This window comes from Dunckerocampus dactyliophorus, chromosome 7 (genome assembly GCF_027744805.1).
Source record: "Dunckerocampus dactyliophorus isolate RoL2022-P2 chromosome 7, RoL_Ddac_1.1, whole genome shotgun sequence".
Taxonomy (NCBI): domain Eukaryota; kingdom Metazoa; phylum Chordata; class Actinopteri; order Syngnathiformes; family Syngnathidae; genus Dunckerocampus; species Dunckerocampus dactyliophorus.
The window spans coordinates 27,922,356-27,939,668 of record NC_072825.1 but is presented as its reverse complement, the minus strand read 5'-3'; the positions used below and the strand labels follow the sequence as shown (position 1 = coordinate 27,939,668).

Sequence of the window (17,313 nt, the reverse complement as noted above, 5' to 3'; positions counted from 1 at the left end):
ACTGAATTTAGACATGAATAACACTCTTCATCTGGTACCACTTCCGGAATTTGTCGAATCAGCCCTTGCTTGCCGTGAAATCCATGAATGTTGCAGAAGAGGGCTGAGCTTGAGCTTCGTCCATCTGACCCGACGTCGTGCGCTGATAGAGCTGCCACCTTCACTTGAATGGTAAGCCTTTTCCTTTGGCAGTTTGTTTTATCGCTAGACGTTTAGGAGCCATTGTGGCGTTTATGTAAAAGTTCTTAGAAATCACTCACAAGAGCAAAGATACTTTCCGCAGTGTAAGAACAATGGAAAAAGCACAATGGAGCGACACCATCTGGGTGGATGCTGCGTGAGGCTGAGTCAATCAGTGCCAAGGATACTGAATGATAACTTTTTCAAGCATTTTTTATGCTTGAAAATGCTTTATTTAGCCAAGAATACATACAATTTGCTTAAATATGTATATTGTTTTGACTCATAATAGTGATAAATCATTCATTCATTCATTCTTTTCTGAAAAACCGTGACATAGCGAGGGAGCGATAATCGAACCGCGATATTGTATTTAGAAACTGCATGAACAAACATGTTAGGAAGAGTATAAGCAAGCTAAAACATCCAACAGCTGATTTTAACAAAGACAGACAGAATATTAACAAAAAAATCTAAGTAAAGTTTATTAAATCATTTATGTGTGTTGTAACTATTTAATCTCCCACCAACCAGCAAGCCCCCATAACACCCACTTTACCTCAAATAGTAATTGATTTATAACCTTGATTGAATGTTTATTCATTGAGCACTACTCTGTGTTAATAACTACTTACTAAATCATCAGGGGATCAAATAATTATGTCTGTCTACCTCTGATGCTACGCTATTTACCCAGCTACACAACAGCATCATTGAAAACAGTACATGATGTGTGACTCCTGAACATTTCTTCTAATGGTAATGACGTCGGATGCTTTGGCCTGTTGGGGACTCCAGAGGACTGGAATAGTGGCTGAGAAATGAAGAATGTCTGCTCAAAGCAATGTCCACATGGCCAGCAAATGTGTTCAATGTCCTTTCATTAAGAAGCTGTGGAGACAAAAAAGAATTTGTCATTAAAATTAAATATCCAATGTTAAAAGGGGACTTCCAGGCAATGTTTTCACTGGATCATTTTTAACTCAAAAGTAGTCATTCTATTCCCTTCCATTTTCTTCCGCTTGTCCGGATCCAGATTGCGGGGGCAGCAGTCTCAGTAGGGAAGCCCAGACTTCCCAGTCTCCGGCCACCTCTTCCAGCTCCCCCGGGAGGACACCAAGATGTTCCCGGGCCAGCTGTGAGACATAATCCCTCCAGCGTGTCCAAGGTCTGGCTGGGCATGCCCAGAACACCTCACCAGGGAGGCGTCCAGGAGGCATCTGGACTAGATGCCCAAGCCAACTCAACTGGCTCCTCATGAGCAGCGGCTCTACTCTGAGCCCCTCCTGGATGGCCAAGCTCCTCACCCTCTTTTAGAGTCCAGCCACCCTATGGAGGAAACTCATCCGCACCCTCATTCTTTTGTTCATGACACAAAGCTCATGACCATCGGTGAGGGTGGGAACATAGATTGACCGGTAAAATGAGAGCTTTTCCTTTCGGCTCAGCTCTCTCTTCACTACCACGGTCTGGTACAACAATCAGCATTACTGCAGACACGGCACATGTCGACCTCACGCTCCAACCTTCCCTCACTTGTGAACAAGACCCCGAGACACTTGAAGTCCTCCACCTGGGGCAACACCTTGCTCCCAACCCAGAGGGCTGAGAACCATGACCTCGGATTTGGAGGTGTTGAGTCTCATCCCAGAAGTTCACACTCAAACCGCCCTAGTAAACGCTGAAGGTCACAGCCTGGTGAGGCCACCAGGACCATATCGTCGACGAATAGCAGAGACAAGATCTTAAGGGCCCCAAACTGGACCCCCTCAATGCCTTGGCTGCACCTTGAAATTCTGTATTAATCCACCTAAAAACTCGGAAAATAAACTAAACATATCGCATATATAATGAATTGTTGGCCCGAAAGTTTCCAAGTGAAACGAACATGAAATGCCATTCACTCCCATTCACTACGAAACTCATGAAATTAATCACAACTAAAAACTTTCAATCAATTGACTGCCCTGTTTACGGTGGCCTTGGCGGAACGCTGCCCTTTGTCACCGGTTCCGTTCATAATTTTTATGGACCGTAGATACCACCTGCAGGGGCAAGAATAAGGTCAGGCGCAGTGCGAGTTGGGTGGCAGTCGAGGGCAGGCGCCTGGGCTACTTGGTCTTCGGCAGCCAAATGTAGTCTAATGTGTATATTAAGTACTGGCTGAGGAGTTGGGGGGCGGGGGGAGTCCCACACTCAACCCGGGTACCCAACATATAACTCTGACCCAGACAGCAGCAAATGAAGCCCGTTATCAGGAGTCAGAGACCCTCCAGGGCATGCAGGGTAGGCAACCGAAGAGGAAGTGCAGCGAGACTGTTTTTATGAAACTTGACCATCTTCTACGGTTGATTACTAACGAATGGAAAAAGCTAGAAACAAACTTTTTTTTTCCTGATGAAAGAAGATAGTCTACTCTTTCTAAAGGTGCTCTCTGTGTATACATAATAATCTGTGGGCCTTGAAAAATCAGTCAAAATGCTTTAAAAATGGTTGGCCCTGAGAGACTGACTTTGAAGAAAGTGTCTCACGCTGAAAGAGTTCTCCTCCACTTGGGGCAGGCTCTCATCCCCGATCTGGAGATGGCACGCCACCCTTTTCTGGGTAAGAACCATGTGTTTAAATGTCAAAAATCATAAAGTGGAAAGACAGGGTTGTCATAATATTGATTTTACATTTACAATACTTACACAATAATCCGTGGCCTCTTTTCAAGTACATATATATACTCCTGATCAAAATCTTAAGACCAGTTGAAAAATTGCTAGAATTCGCATTTTTTACATTTGGATCTTAATGAGGTTTTAAGTAGAGCTACAATATGCAAAAACAAGAAGGGGGAGTGAGACAAAAAGCATTTTGAAAAAGTAATTTATTGAAAACAACAATTAAACAGAAATAGGCATTCACACTGTCATGCCCTCCTGATGGCTAAAGTGAAGAAGCTTTCTCTTTTTGAACGTGGTCGGATTGTCAAGCTGCATAAGCAAGGCCTTTTGCAGCGTGCCATTGCTGCTGAGGTTGGTGCAGTAAATCAGTCATTCTACATTTTTTGAAAGATCCTGAGCATTATGGAACAAAAAAGTCAAGTGGTAGACACAAAAAAATCACACCTGCACTGAGCCTTAGGATCCAATTGGCTGTCGATCAAGACACAGGGCGGTCTTCGACCCACATTAAGGCCCTTACTGGTGCCGACTGCAGCGCAATAACCATCAGACGGCATCTGCGGGAAAAGGATTTAAAAAACAAAAAACTAATTCAAAGACCTCGTGTCCTTCAACGCCACCAAACTGCCTGTTTAGACTTTGCCAGGGAGCATCAAACATGGGACATTGAAAGGTGGAAAAAAGTTTTATTCTCGAATGAGAAAAAATGTAACCTTGACAGTCCAGATGGCTTCCAACGTTACTGGCATGACAAGGAGATCCCACCTGAGATGTTTTCTACCCGGCACAATGGAGGGGGTCCATCATGATCTGGGGTGCTTTTTCATTCAGTGGTACACTGGAGCTTCAGGTGGTGCAGGGTCGTCAAACAACGGCTGCTTACGTGCAGATGTTGCAGCGGGCATCCCTCATGACTGAGGGCCCCCGTCTGTGTGGTAACAGCTGGTTTTTCAACAGGACAGCGCTGCAGTTCACAATGCTGGCTTGACCAAGGACTTCTTCAGGGAGAATAACATCAGTCTTTTGGACCATCCTGCATGTTCCCCTCATTTAAATCCCATAGAGAACATTTGGGCATGGATGGCAAGGGAAGTTTATAAAAATGGCCATCAGTTCCAGGCAGTTGATGCCCTTGGTGAAGCCATCTTCACCACTTGGAGCAATGTTCCCACTAGCCTCCTGGAAACACTCGCATCAAGCATGCCCAAACCAATCTTTGAAGTGATTAACAAGAACGGTGGAGCTACTCATTACTGAGTCCTACTGACAACATTTTTTGTTCTGTTTTTTTGTTATTTTTTGAGCGATGATCTTGAACTTTTGATCAGCTGATAAACAGCCTATTTCAGTTTAATTGTTCTTTTCAATAAATTACTTTTTCAAAATGTTTTTTAATATTGTAGCTCTACTTAAAACCTCATTAAGATACAAATCTGCAAAATGCAAATCCTAGCAAGTTTTCAACTGGTCTTAAGATTTGATCAGGAGTGTATTTAACTAATAATGACAACTTTTAAATGAGTGCACTGATGGTTACAGTATGTGCGATCATCAAGGATCAATACCTCCTGATGGTGCGTTCCAGTGCCAGTGTTCATTACTTCCAAGTTGTGGTATGTGTGTGAATAGACCTCCAGTGCTTTAGCATGAAAAAGCATCTCCACTCTGATGAATTCCATGAAAATCATCTGTTAAAAACAAAGCATATCTTTATTCCATTCTGCTGTTATGCTGCTCTAAATGCTTGTTTGGAGGGTAAGGTGCAGTGTGTTGTGAGGTAGTTCTTTCCCATACTGCCGTTTAACGGTTCCATCTCTTTCCGTCTAAATATTTCTGTCAGACAGTGTCAAAGGCCGGCAAATTCACACTTTTTGGCCATGGACGATAAAGAGAACAGCCAGAGTCATGTCTAAATAAGTCTGAGAAACCTCTACCTACACATGAATAATAGTTTGTTTCATGCATGTAAAACTATAAAAACGTGTTTTGAGTTAACATTAGAGCTGTCAAAAATAGTACGTAACTAATTTATTTCCTGAACAGTTTTCGTATAATTAATGCATGCGCACCTTGTCAAGCCACCCCTCTCTGTTATGACGGCAGATGAGAGAGACACAGTAGCCTCCCCACAGAGTCTGACGCACTTTTATAACTTTGTTCAGACCTGAACACATCAACAGCAGTACAATTCCAACACCATATGTATGTATGTACTGTATGTATCTCAAACTCACAAACACGTCTGTAGTTCTCCTCTGACACTTCCTCATTGTCACTAGACTACCAAGGTGCACTCGGGTACTCCGAACGTTATATTGTCTTTATTATGCGTATATGTGTGGTCTAAATAAACAGAAAGACAAAGGAAAACAGTAACTTTTGCTCCATTTAAGTATGCTCGGAAAGCCCAGAAAATACATCTACACTCAAAACAATTGAACTTAAATAATTAAGTTTTGTTTTTGAATGCAACCCCTCAATGGCTCATAATAAAGAGGTTAAAGTGTGATTCAAATGTTCTGCTTCTAATAAAGAAATTAATGTTAGGCAAATAGATTTTCAGACATGTGGTATCTTTTAGCATGATTTAAATTTTCAGTTCATTTGGAGCTCCTAATACGTACAAATATACAGAATGTGGCATGTCATTTATCTTTTTTGTCATAAAATACAGTAAAAAAGGCATATTTCACACAAAGTTGCAAATGGTGAGAATCAATTAATTTGATTAAAGTTTTTAAGCATTTGACAGACCTAGTTAACATTTTTGAGAGTCAACCACTGATGACATCATAGACGGGTTTGTAGCTGACTTTCAGTCCATTTTGTTGCCATTTTGTTAGCAACTAGCTTCTTCAATGGAAGCTATGTTTTGTGATAAAAATACATTTAGATTATAGTAGGACTCACGCAGCAACAACATGACAAGATGCACGCCATTTTGTACACTAACCAGAAAATGTACGTAAACCGAAGCAAAATTTTAGCAAAAAGTTGACTTTAACTGAAAAAAAACGCCAACCGGGGTTGATGCTAACAATGGTTCCACTGTATTTGGATGACGCGTTCCATCCTTCCCTCACTCGTGAACAAGACCCCAAGGCACCTGAACTCCTCCACTTGGGGCAGGATCTCATCCCTGGCCTGGAGATGGCACTCCACCCTTTTCCAGGCGAGAACCATGGACTCTGACTTGGAGGTGCTGATTCTCATCCCAGCCACTTCACACTCGGCTGCGAACCGAACCAGTGAAAGTTGAAGTTCACGGCTCGATGAAGCCAGCAGGACCACATCATCTGCAAAAAGCAGAGACTCAATCCTGCAGCCACCAAACTGGAACCCCTCAATGCCCTGGCTACGCCTAGAAATTGTGTCCATAAAAATAATGAACAGAATTGGTGACAAAGGGCAGCCCTGGCGAAGTGCAACCCTCACAGGAAACGGGTCCAACTTATTGCCGGCAATGCGAACCAAACTCTGACACCGGTCATACAGGGAGCGAACAGCCTGAATTAGCTGGTCCGATACCCCATACTCCCGGAGTACTCCCCACAGAATTCCTTGAGGAACACGGTCGAATGCTTTCTCCAAGTCCACAATACACATGTAGACTGGTTGGGAAAACTCCCATGCACCCTCAAGGACCCTGCTGAGAGTGTAGAGATGGTCCGCAGTCCCACGACCAGGACGAAAACCACACTGCTCCTCCTGAATCTGAGATTCAACTATCCGGCGGATCCTCCTCTCCAAAACCCCTGAATAGACCTTACCAGGCTGGCTGAGGAGTGTGATTTCACGATAGCTGGAACACACTCTCCAGTCCCCCTTCTTGAAAAGGGGGACCACCACCCCGGTCGAGGTCAGCAGCACACCATCCACACCATACACGGTGTTGACTGTGCACTGCTTCCCCCTCCTGAAATGCCGAATGGTGGTCGAGAATCTCTTCGAAGCCGTCCGGAAGTCGTTCTCCGTGGCTTCCCCGAACTCCTCCCATGTCCGAGTTTTTGCCTCGGTGACTGCCAGAGCCGCAGACCGCTTGGCCTGCCGATACCTGTCAGCTGCTTCCTGAATCCCATGATCCAAAAAGGCCCGATAGGACTCCTTCATCTTGACGGCATTCCTCACCACTGGTGTCCACCAACGGGTTTTGGGATTACCGCCACAACAGGCACCGACCACTTTACAGCCACAGCTCCGATCAGCTGCCTCGACAATAGTGGCACGGAACACGGCCCATTCAGACTCAATGTCCGCCCCGCCACCTCCCTCAGAACATGGTTGAAGCTGTCCCGTAGGTGGGAGTTGAAACTGACAGGGGACTCTGCCACTCGTTCTCAGCAGACCCTCACAATACATTTGGACCTGCCAGGTCTGACCGGCATCCTCCCCCACCATCTGAGTCAACTTACCACCAGGTGGTGATCAGTTGACAGCTCCGCCCCTCTCTTCACCCGAGTGTCCAAAACATATGGCCGCAAGTCCGATGATATGATCACAAAGTCAATCATGGAAGTGCGGCCTAGGGTGTCCTGGTGCCAAGTGCACATGTGGACACCCTTATGCTTCAACATAGTGTTTGTTATCGACAATGCGTGATGAGCACAGAAGTCCAATAACAAAGCACTGCTCGTGTTCATATCAGGGGGGGCGTTCCTCCCAATTACGCCTCTCCAGGTCTCACTGTCGCTGCCAATGTGAGCGTTGAAGTCCCCCAGCAGAACAAGGGAATCGCCTGAGGGAGCACTCTCCAGTACTTCCTCTAGAGCAGGGGTCACCAACGTTTCTTCTTGCGAGAGCTACTTTTAGAAAATGAAAATGGCCACAAGCTACTCATTTTTGTAGAAATTATTTTCATACCTTTTTTCAACCCAAACAAATCAAATATGCTTGTTTTACCATACAAAATGCTGGTATCCACAACTCCCATTTTATGTTTCAGAATACTTTTCTTTCTAGTGTTCTCACATTATTAACTGAAAACCTGAATGAAAAGCAGGCTTGTGGGCGCCTCATGTGGTTGTGGGGGGCTACCTGGTGTCCGCGGGCACTGTGTTGGTGACCCCTGCTCTAGAGACTCCAAAAAGGTGTAAGGGTGGGTATTCTGCAGTTTGGCGCATAAGCACAAACAACAGTCAGGACCCGTCCCCCCACTCGAAGGCGGAGGGAAACTACCCTCTCGTTCACCGGGTTAAACTCCAACATGCAGGTCATAAGCTGGGGCGCAACAAGAATTGCCACCCCTGCCCGTCGCCTCTCACTGCTGGCAACGCCAAAGTGGAACAAAGTCCATCCCTTCTCAAGAGGACTGGTTCCAGAGCCCTTGCTGTGCGTTGAGGTAAGTCCGACTATATCTAGCCGGAACTTCTCAACCTCATGCACCAGCTCAGGATCTTTCCCTACCAGAGAGGTGACATTCCATGTCCCAAGAGCTAGTTTCTGTAGCTGAGGATTGGACCGCCAAGGTCCCCTCCTTCGGCTGCCACCCAGCTCACTCTGTACCCGACCCCTTTGGCCCCTCCCATGAGTGGTGAGCTCATTGGACGGGGGACCCATGTCGTCTCTTTGGGCTGTGCCCGGCCGGGCCCCATGGGCGTTGGCCCAGCCACCAGACGCTTGCCATCGTGCCCCTCCTCCAGCCTGGCTCCAGAGGGGGGGCCCGATGACCCGCGTCCGGGCAGGGGAAAACGTGGTCCACTGTTTTTTATCATCATGGTTTATTGAGCTACTCTTTCTGTCTGATCCCTCACTTAGAACCTGTTTGTTGTGGCTGACCCTACAAGGGGCATAAAAACCCCTGACAACTTAGCTCCTAGGATCATCGGACACGCAAACTCCTCCACCATGATAAGGTGGTAGCTCAGGGAGGAGGATGACTATTATTTTGGAATATATCTTGAAATACGGTTGTTTGGATCACAGTTATCTTGAAATACTATTCTTTTGGAGTACCATCACACTTGTACAACTTGAGTCCCATAAATGATTTACTTAACTGAGGGACAGGGAGTGTGATGATGAACAGTTTGCCTACATGAAATACACTCGTGAGCAAAATCCAGTTGAAAAATTTCTAGAATTTACATTTTGCACATTTGTATCTTAGTGAGGTTTTAAGTAGAGCTCCAACATGCAAAAACAAGAAGGGGGGGGGGGGTGAGACAAAAAGCATTTTGAACAAGTAATTTATTGAAAACAACAATTACACTGAAGCAGGCTGTTTATCAGCTGATCAAAAGTTTAAGACCATCGCTCAAAAAATAACAAAAAACATGTTCTCAGTAGGACTCAGTAATGAGTAGCTCCACCGTTCTTGTTAATCACTTCAAAAATGGGTTTGTGCATGCTTGATGCGAGTGTTTCCAGGAGGCTAGTGGGAACATTGCTCCAAGTGGTGAAGATGGCTTCACCAAGGGCATCAACTGTCTAGAACTGATGGCCATTTTTATAAACTTCCCTTGCCATCCATCCCCAAATGTTCTCTATGGGATTTAAATGAGGGGAACATGCAGGATGGTCCAAAAGAGTGATGTTATTCTCCCTGAAGAAGTCCTTGGTCAAGTGAGCATTGTGAACTGCAGCGTTGTCCTGTTGAAAAACCAGCTGTTACCACACAGACGAGAGCCCTCAGTCATGAGGGATGCCCGCTGCAACATCTGCACGTAAGCAGCTGCTGTTTGACGACCCCGCACCACCTGAAGTTCCAGTGTACCACTGAATGACAAAAGCACCCCAGATCATGATGGACCCCCCCTCCATTTTGCCGGGTAGAAAACATCTCAGGTGGGATCTCCTGGTCATGCCAGTAACGTTGGAAGCCATCTGGACCGTCAAGGTTACATTTTTTCCTAACAGAAAATAAAACATTTTTCCACCTTTCAATGTCCCATGTTTGATGCTCCCTGGCAAAGTCTAAACAGGCAGTTTTGTAGTGTTGAAGGCGACGAGGTCTTTGAATTCCTTTATTGTTGTTTAAACCCTTTTCCCGCAGATGCCGTCTGATGGTTATTGCGCTGCAGTCGGCACCAGTAAGGGCCTTAATGTGGGTCGAAGACCGCCCTGTGTCTTGATGGACAGCCAATTGGATCCTCCGGCTCCACGCAGGTGTGTTTTTTTTTGGGTCTACTACTTGACTTTTTTGTTCCATAATGCTCAGGAAATGCTTTCAAAAAATGTAGAATGACTGATTTACTGCACCAACCTCAGCAGCAATGGCACGCTGCAAAAGGTCTTGCTGATGCAGCTTGACAATCCGACCACGTTCAAAAAGAGAAAGCTTCTTAGCTTTAGCCATGAGGAGGGCATGACAGTGTGAATGCCTGACAGAAAATGAAAATTTTGATCAGGTTTGGGCTTTTATAGCCTGTGGTCTTAAACTTTTGATCAGCTGATAAACAACCTATTTCTGTTTAATTGTTGTTTTCAATAAATAACTTTTTCAAAATGATTTTTGTCTCACTCCTCCTTCTTGTTTTTGCATGTTGTAGCTCTACTTAAAACCTCATTAAGATCCAAATGTGCAAAATGCAAATTCGAGCAATTTTTCAACTGGTCTTAAGATTTTGATCAGGAGTGTATGTGAGTATATAACATGTCATGGCTGTGAAAACATAAATTTTTTATGCTTCTGTTGTCAAAATGTTGTCATGTTGCGTAAGGTGAGTTCCATCGATGGAGGATGAGCTGTTTGCAGCCATAACAAGTATAAAAAGCGTTAAGAATCCGCCCGAGTAATGTTGAAAACTGAAAAAAAAACAAAAAACAACCTAAAGTAACATATTAGAACTGCAGATGATCCAGAGTTGGCTGTTGGAAATTGTCCAAAAATGTCCCAAGTTTGGAACAGCTAGTGCTATCTGTCAACATCTAGACAAGACTGTAAAAACAAATCAAACAGTCTAAAAAAAACAAACATACGCCTTTTTTTTTCAGACGTGTACGGCGCAGAAGGACAGGACCTAGAGATTTAGCTCCATCACATCTTAATTGTTTTATTTGAAATCTTGACGGTGGTGCAAAGAGGAAAACAAACGTCAAGGTCATGTTACGTGGGTGTATGTTGAGACTGACTTTGATGTCCTGTAACTTCTGGTCTTGGAAGCCCAGGATGCTTTCCTCCATGTTTCTTATGCTGTGCTTTGCATTGCTGGAAGCTTTCCTGGCATTCACTTGTGCCTGTTAATCCATCAAGCACACATACAGTACGTACATCTCCATGTCTCCACAAGAAACCTATAAATTCCATCACATTCACAACACAAAAATCACCCTACCTTGGACTGAAATATTTTGTCAAGGAAAATAAAAAAAAATACAGTATCAAATATATACAGTAGTACCTCGCATAACGTAAACCTCATTTTACGTAAATTCCACTGAACGTAAAGAATTTATGTAAATTTTTTGCATCGTATTACGTAAGGAATTCCATATAACGTAAAGCGTCAAGTCCGTGCAAGCGACAGAGACTAACAGAGTACACTTGGTGACGCCTTCTGGCTTCACGCTCTCATTAGCTGATTATCGGGGCACCGCCTACGCTCTTATCTCATTGGCTGACTTATCCAGCGCATCCATGTTTGTATTCCTCATCGTAGTCTCCCTTTAACTGGTTTGCATGCATTGAAATCTCTTCTTAGTTTCATTACTTTTATTTGTGTTAAAATTACCGTAGTCATGGGCCCTAAACCAAGTGTAAGTGAGAAGAAAAAAGGCAAAAGTTGTCAATCGAAAAGAAACAGGAAGTTATGCAGAAATTCTGACGCTTCATGCTCTCATTGGCTGATTATCGGAGCACCGCCTACGCTCTCATCTCATTGGCTGACTAATCCAGCGCGTCTGTGTGTTTATGAGAGACATGCTGCTCTGTTCCTCATCTTAGTCGCCCTTAAACTAGTTTGAACGCATTGAAATCTCTTTTTAATTTGTTTACTTTTCTTTGTGTTAAAATTACGGGAGTCATGAGCCCTAAACCAAGTGTAAGTGAGAAGAAAAAAAGGTAAAAGTTGTTGATCGAAACAAAGCAGGAAATGATCCAGAAGCATGAAGGTGGTATGAAATTAAGTGATGTTGCTAGACTATACGGCCGTTCTCCATCTACCATTATACCTTATTACCTTATTTTATATTGGAATGTTACTCTACTATGTTTATGCTGTTTTCTCATATTTTCCCACCATATTTGGTGCACTTTGAATATTTTGAAGGCCCAAAGGTGTGAGTTTGGGAAGATCTTGGACCGGATTAGGCTATTTACATGTATTTTACGCTTCGTATAACATAAAATCCCTACAACATAAAGGTTCTTGGAACGGATTATTTCCGTTGTAGGGGCGTCTACTGTATATCAAGCTTAGGTCCTCTACCGGAGGCCTGGGAGCTGCAGGGTTCTGTTTAGGATGGTAACTCTTCCCTGTGTTGTGCTCTTCTGGACGGAGATATCAGATGTTGTTTCTGGTATCTGCTGGAGACATCCACCCATTGTGGGGACTACTACACCCACTGTTGCCTTCACAACCCACATTTTCTCTAGCTCTTCCTTCAGCCCTTGCTATTTCTCCATCTTTTCCTGTTCCTTCGTCCAGATGTCGCCATCCTGCTATATGTATCACCACCACCACCATGTCAGGCTGCTTGGCCATCACCCCGACCTCAACCCTATTGGGCATTTGTGGACTGGGATTAAAAGTCTGGTCCATGCCAAGAAACCAAGCAATTTAAATGAATTGAAACACTTCTGCCAAGAAGATTGGTCTAATTGTTGTTGATGGATACAACAAGTGCTTCTTTGAGGTGAAATTACACCCAATTCTTTCAAAACAATCCCAACCCAATCATTGAAGATGTACGTTGTATCATAATAGTAGAAATATTTATAGTTGATATACAGCACATTGAAGGGTTTTCATATGCCAGTCATGATGGATACAATGGTCTGTCTGTCTGCCGGGTTCCTCAGCCGGATATTCTCCAGTTTCTGTAATTCCTTCAGCTCTCTGTTAAGATCAGTGTTGAACCTTTTCATTTCAGCCTGCAACAACAAAATCATCTCTCAACTCACACAATCCACTCATTAATTTTACATTTCCAAGCACTGACTGATGATGACCACATAGTATTACACAAGTGAAATATTCAGAATTTGTCCTGAAATTACATTTCAAAAAACATTCAATGGTGCTGCTTTCTCTTATTACCGTATTACAATACGTCTCTGACCTGGAAGGTTAATCCAAATTGGAAAATCAAATTCAAATACGTTTCCTTCATGTGTGGATGAAAACAACAACGCTTTCATTTTGAACATGTATTTTCTGCATATGTACAGTATGTATGCAAATCCATGAATTACCTAGTTAAGCTTGCTCGTGTCATGATCTGTTACAAGGGTGTCCAAAGTGCAACCCGATGGTCATTTGCACCCCATTCTAAAAATGTATAAATTCACTAGAACGCATAAAAAATAAACCGCAAAAACTGAAAAATCTGCAATCATTTTACAATAAAGTCAAACCAGTGGGAAAAAAGTTGTGATCTAACGAGAAAAAGTCTGAATTTTACAAGAATAATGTAACGAGGGAAAATATAATTTTAATAGCATAAGGAAGAAGAAGAAATATTAAAGCAGAGCCTTTTTAAAAGTCGTAATTATGTGAAACAAAGAAAATGAATAAAGTTGTAATTTTTAGAATATTAGGTTGCGAGAAAAAGTCAAGTTTTGAAACAGTCGACAATAAAGTCCAAATATTATGGGAATAAAGTAATTACGAGAAGAAAATTTACAAGAACAATGTTAAAATAGTTGGGGAAAAAAACAGCAGAATTGGGAGAAAACTGTTGTAATTTTATGAAAATATAGTCAGAATTGAAAAAATGAAAAAGTCGTAACATTGTGAGACAACATAATAAAGTTGTAATTTTTAGAAAATTACATTGGAAAAAAGGGCCGCACAGTGGCCAAGTGGTTAGCATATTGGCCACACAATCAGGAGATGTGGGTTTGAATCTCCGTTGCATGTTAGGTTAATTGGCAACTCTAAATTCACTAATGGCGACTCACATGAATGTGAGTGGGAATGTTTGTCTATATGTGTCCTGCGATTGACTCTGTACCCCAGGGTGTACCCCGCCTCTCGCCCAAAGTCAGCCCAAAGTCCAACATACCCACGACACTAGTGAGGATAAGCGGCATAGAAAAAGAATGGATGGACATTGGAGTGATAATATGTGAATAAAGTCATATTTTTACAAAAAGAAAAGTTAATATAGACTTGTAATACAATAGAATAGATAATACAATAATACTGTACAAGTACATGACAAAGCTGAGATGCATTCTTTTCTTGAGTTATGTATGTAACTTCTTAGCAGCTTTACAAAATATCAAAGTGGCAAAGTTGCATCCTTTCATTTTTCACTATGTGGCCCTTGCTGGAAAAAAAAAAGTTTGGACACCCCTGCATTAGAACTGAATTCAGTGTTACCCCACGATGCGGAGACATGGCAGCAGGTTTGATCAATGAAACTTGCACACAGCACAAAACTAAACAATGTGAGTGGGGAACAATTAACAAAAGGCAACGTGCTGCTTGGCATTTACTGTGGAAACAACATACAACAAAAAGAGGAGCCAATGAGGAGCAGAAGGCGCACAAAAAGGGAACCATAGACAAAAAGTGTAATCTGGGCATGGGGACGACAGCTGAACTATCAACAAAAGCACAGGCACGCAAAACACGGCACAGGTATGATATAAGCAGGAAGCCAATTACTTGAACTCAGGTGCGCCTGCAGCTACGTCTAACAATAGTCCAGAGGTAGAAAAAAAAAAAACAACCAAACACAAAATTTACAGTGGAACCTTGGTTAGCGCCATTAATTAATTCAGAAGGTCCAACTCTAACCGAAACGGACGTTAACCGAATCAAATTTTCCCATAAGAAATAATGTAAATCCAATGAATACGGATTCATTGGATTTACATTATTTCTTATGGAAGCCAAAAATATTAACACCAAACACATTTTAAAAATTTTACAATTATACTTTTACATGGAGAAAACAATTCCAAATGCATATAAATTATGAATCCATCCATCCATTTTCTATACCGCTTCATCCTCATTAGGGTCGCGGGGGCATGGGGCATTAGGGGCCCAGCTGACTTCGGGCAACAGGCGGGGTACACACTGGACTGGTCGCCAGCCAATCACAGGGCACATATAGACAAACAACCATTCACACTCACATTCATACCTATGGACAATTTAGAGTCGCCAATTAACCTCACCTGCATGTTTTTGGGAATGTGGGAGGAAGCCGGAGTACCCGGAGAAAACCCACGCGCACACGGGGAGAACGTGCAAACTCCACCCAGGTCTTCCCGATCTCCAGGCTGTTCCTGTATTGGCCCGCGTGCTAACCACTAGACCACCGTGCAGCCCCTAAATGATGAATGAAAGGGATAAATTAACATTTAAGGTTACTTTTACCTTCACTGAAGACGTGATTCTTAATGGGAGTGTTCCCAAAGACACAATGTGGCAGCAAGACACCACCTTCCTGTTTTGCCATGAGTCATTTCTTGAATTCAATCCGGTTTCTCACCTCAACAACACAAAACGGAACCAAAGTGTCAGCATTTTGATAAAGAAGGGAATAAACACCACTGAACTGAATTCAAGAAATAACTCATGACAAAACAGGAAGGTTGTCGCTCGCTCCGACATTGTGTGAACAGTCACGTCTTCAATGAAGGTAAACTTAAGCTTAAATGTCCATTTATTACTTTCATTTGTCATTTACTGTATATGCATTTAGAAGTGTTGTATGCATATGCAAAACTATAAGACGGGTTTTGTGTTAACATTTTTGGTCCAGTTCCAGTTGCCACTTCGTTAGCAAGCTAGCTTCTTTGTTGGAAGCTAAGGATTTTTTGTGGTAAAAATACATGAAGAACACAGTTGTACTCACACAGTGTATTAAATAACACAACAAGACATGCGCCATATTTTACGCTGATCGGAAAATGAACGCAAACCGAGGCCAAACTGAAAAATTTGCTAACTGAGGCGGACGCTAACAGAGGTTCCTGTATATTAAAGGAAAATTGCACTTTTTTTTTTATTTGCCCATCATCAAAAATCTTAATGTGAGTCATGAACACATGTCTCTAACAGAGACTGTGCATTCTAAACATATGAAAACAGCTAAAAAGAGGCAGGTAATTAATGCACATAACACATAACATAATGGGACATAACAATAATAATAGCAAGATAGCTGTGGCTTAGTTAATATGCAGGTCACATTATGTAAATGGAGCATTGTTGGCGCTTTTTGGAGTTGTTTCAGAAGGTTTTAAAGGCAGAATAAGTGCGTCCCATTTTCTTGGTAGCAGTTTTTATATCTTTAGAAGGCAGAGAAAAGAGAAAGACGTGTGTTCATGTCCCACATAAGGATTGTGGATGATGAGCAAAATTCCCAAAAAAGTGCATTTTTTCTTTAAATCAACATTAATGTTATTTTACATTCATGTGGGGGATCAGCAGTACGAGCAGTAATTACTTATGTAATTTGCTAAAAGTATTTTGTGCATCACAACTAACCTTTTTACTTTTAATAATGGCGCCATATGCTTTTAATGGAGCAACAACTTTTGTCTCCAGTCTCTCGATCTGCAACACAAAGCCAATTTTGTCCAATTTACCATAACTTCATCTATGTACAGTAGTACGTTGACACCAACAAAAGCCGACCTCTGCTTGCCGGTAGTCCTGCACCATGGCAAGGTCATCCGCGAGGGTTTTCAGGCCCACCTGGATCTCAGCGTTTTCTGTGTTTGAAATGTCAAAGAGCTGAGCCACCAGCCTGTCCGCCTTGTCACGGAGCTTGGCGGTCGCTCTGGTGTAAGAAGCCAGCAGGCAGCAGAGCTCACCCATTTGCACCTCAGCATCTTTCACTACATGCTGCAGGTTCCTCACCTGAACACTTCTAAAACTACCAGGAACATATACAATACTATTAGTAAGGCCTTTCACATTGTATAAGCAATCTTACTGCAACTTTCATGCTTTTAAAAAAATTAAATATGACTATTACTGATTTAATTCAATTCTAAAATTTGTCTTTGAAAATATACATAGTAGGACATAAAAAAGGTATTACATTCACACAACTTCTACTTATTAATGATAAACCTTACCTGGGAAAGAAACTGTTCATTTTGGCACCAGTCTGCTGCTCTGATGTTCGCTTTGCTCCCTGTTTACGTTATCACCAGGTAACGCAGCAGCCTTGTCATGACGTCACAGAAAGGAGGTCCGTTTGGTTATGACCAGAAGGTGGCAGCAGATTGTAATTATAGCCAAAGACGATTGCCTTTCTTAATGTGCTACTACTTTCTTAATGTGATACTACTGATTTCGTAAAAGTCAGGCTGATATCGGTGATACCGATCCCATAT

The 17,313-nt window shown here is 42.7% G+C and overlaps 1 protein-coding gene across 1 annotated transcript; it reads right to left on the bottom strand.

The window, feature by feature from the left end:
- Window positions 1-933: 933 nt before the first annotated feature.
- Window positions 934-17,072, bottom strand: LOC129185293 (CBY1-interacting BAR domain-containing protein 2-like). Its single transcript, XM_054782123.1, has 9 exons — window positions 17,053-17,072; window positions 16,607-16,847; window positions 16,457-16,525; window positions 12,778-12,879; window positions 11,123-11,128; window positions 10,920-11,024; window positions 4,415-4,537; window positions 2,712-2,780; window positions 934-1,071 (listed from the first exon to the last, which is right to left on the bottom strand). The coding sequence occupies exons 1-9, from the start codon at window positions 17,070-17,072 to the stop codon at window positions 934-936; spliced, it is 873 nt and encodes a 290-aa protein (XP_054638098.1).
- Between the last annotated feature and the right edge of the window lie 241 nt (window positions 17,073-17,313).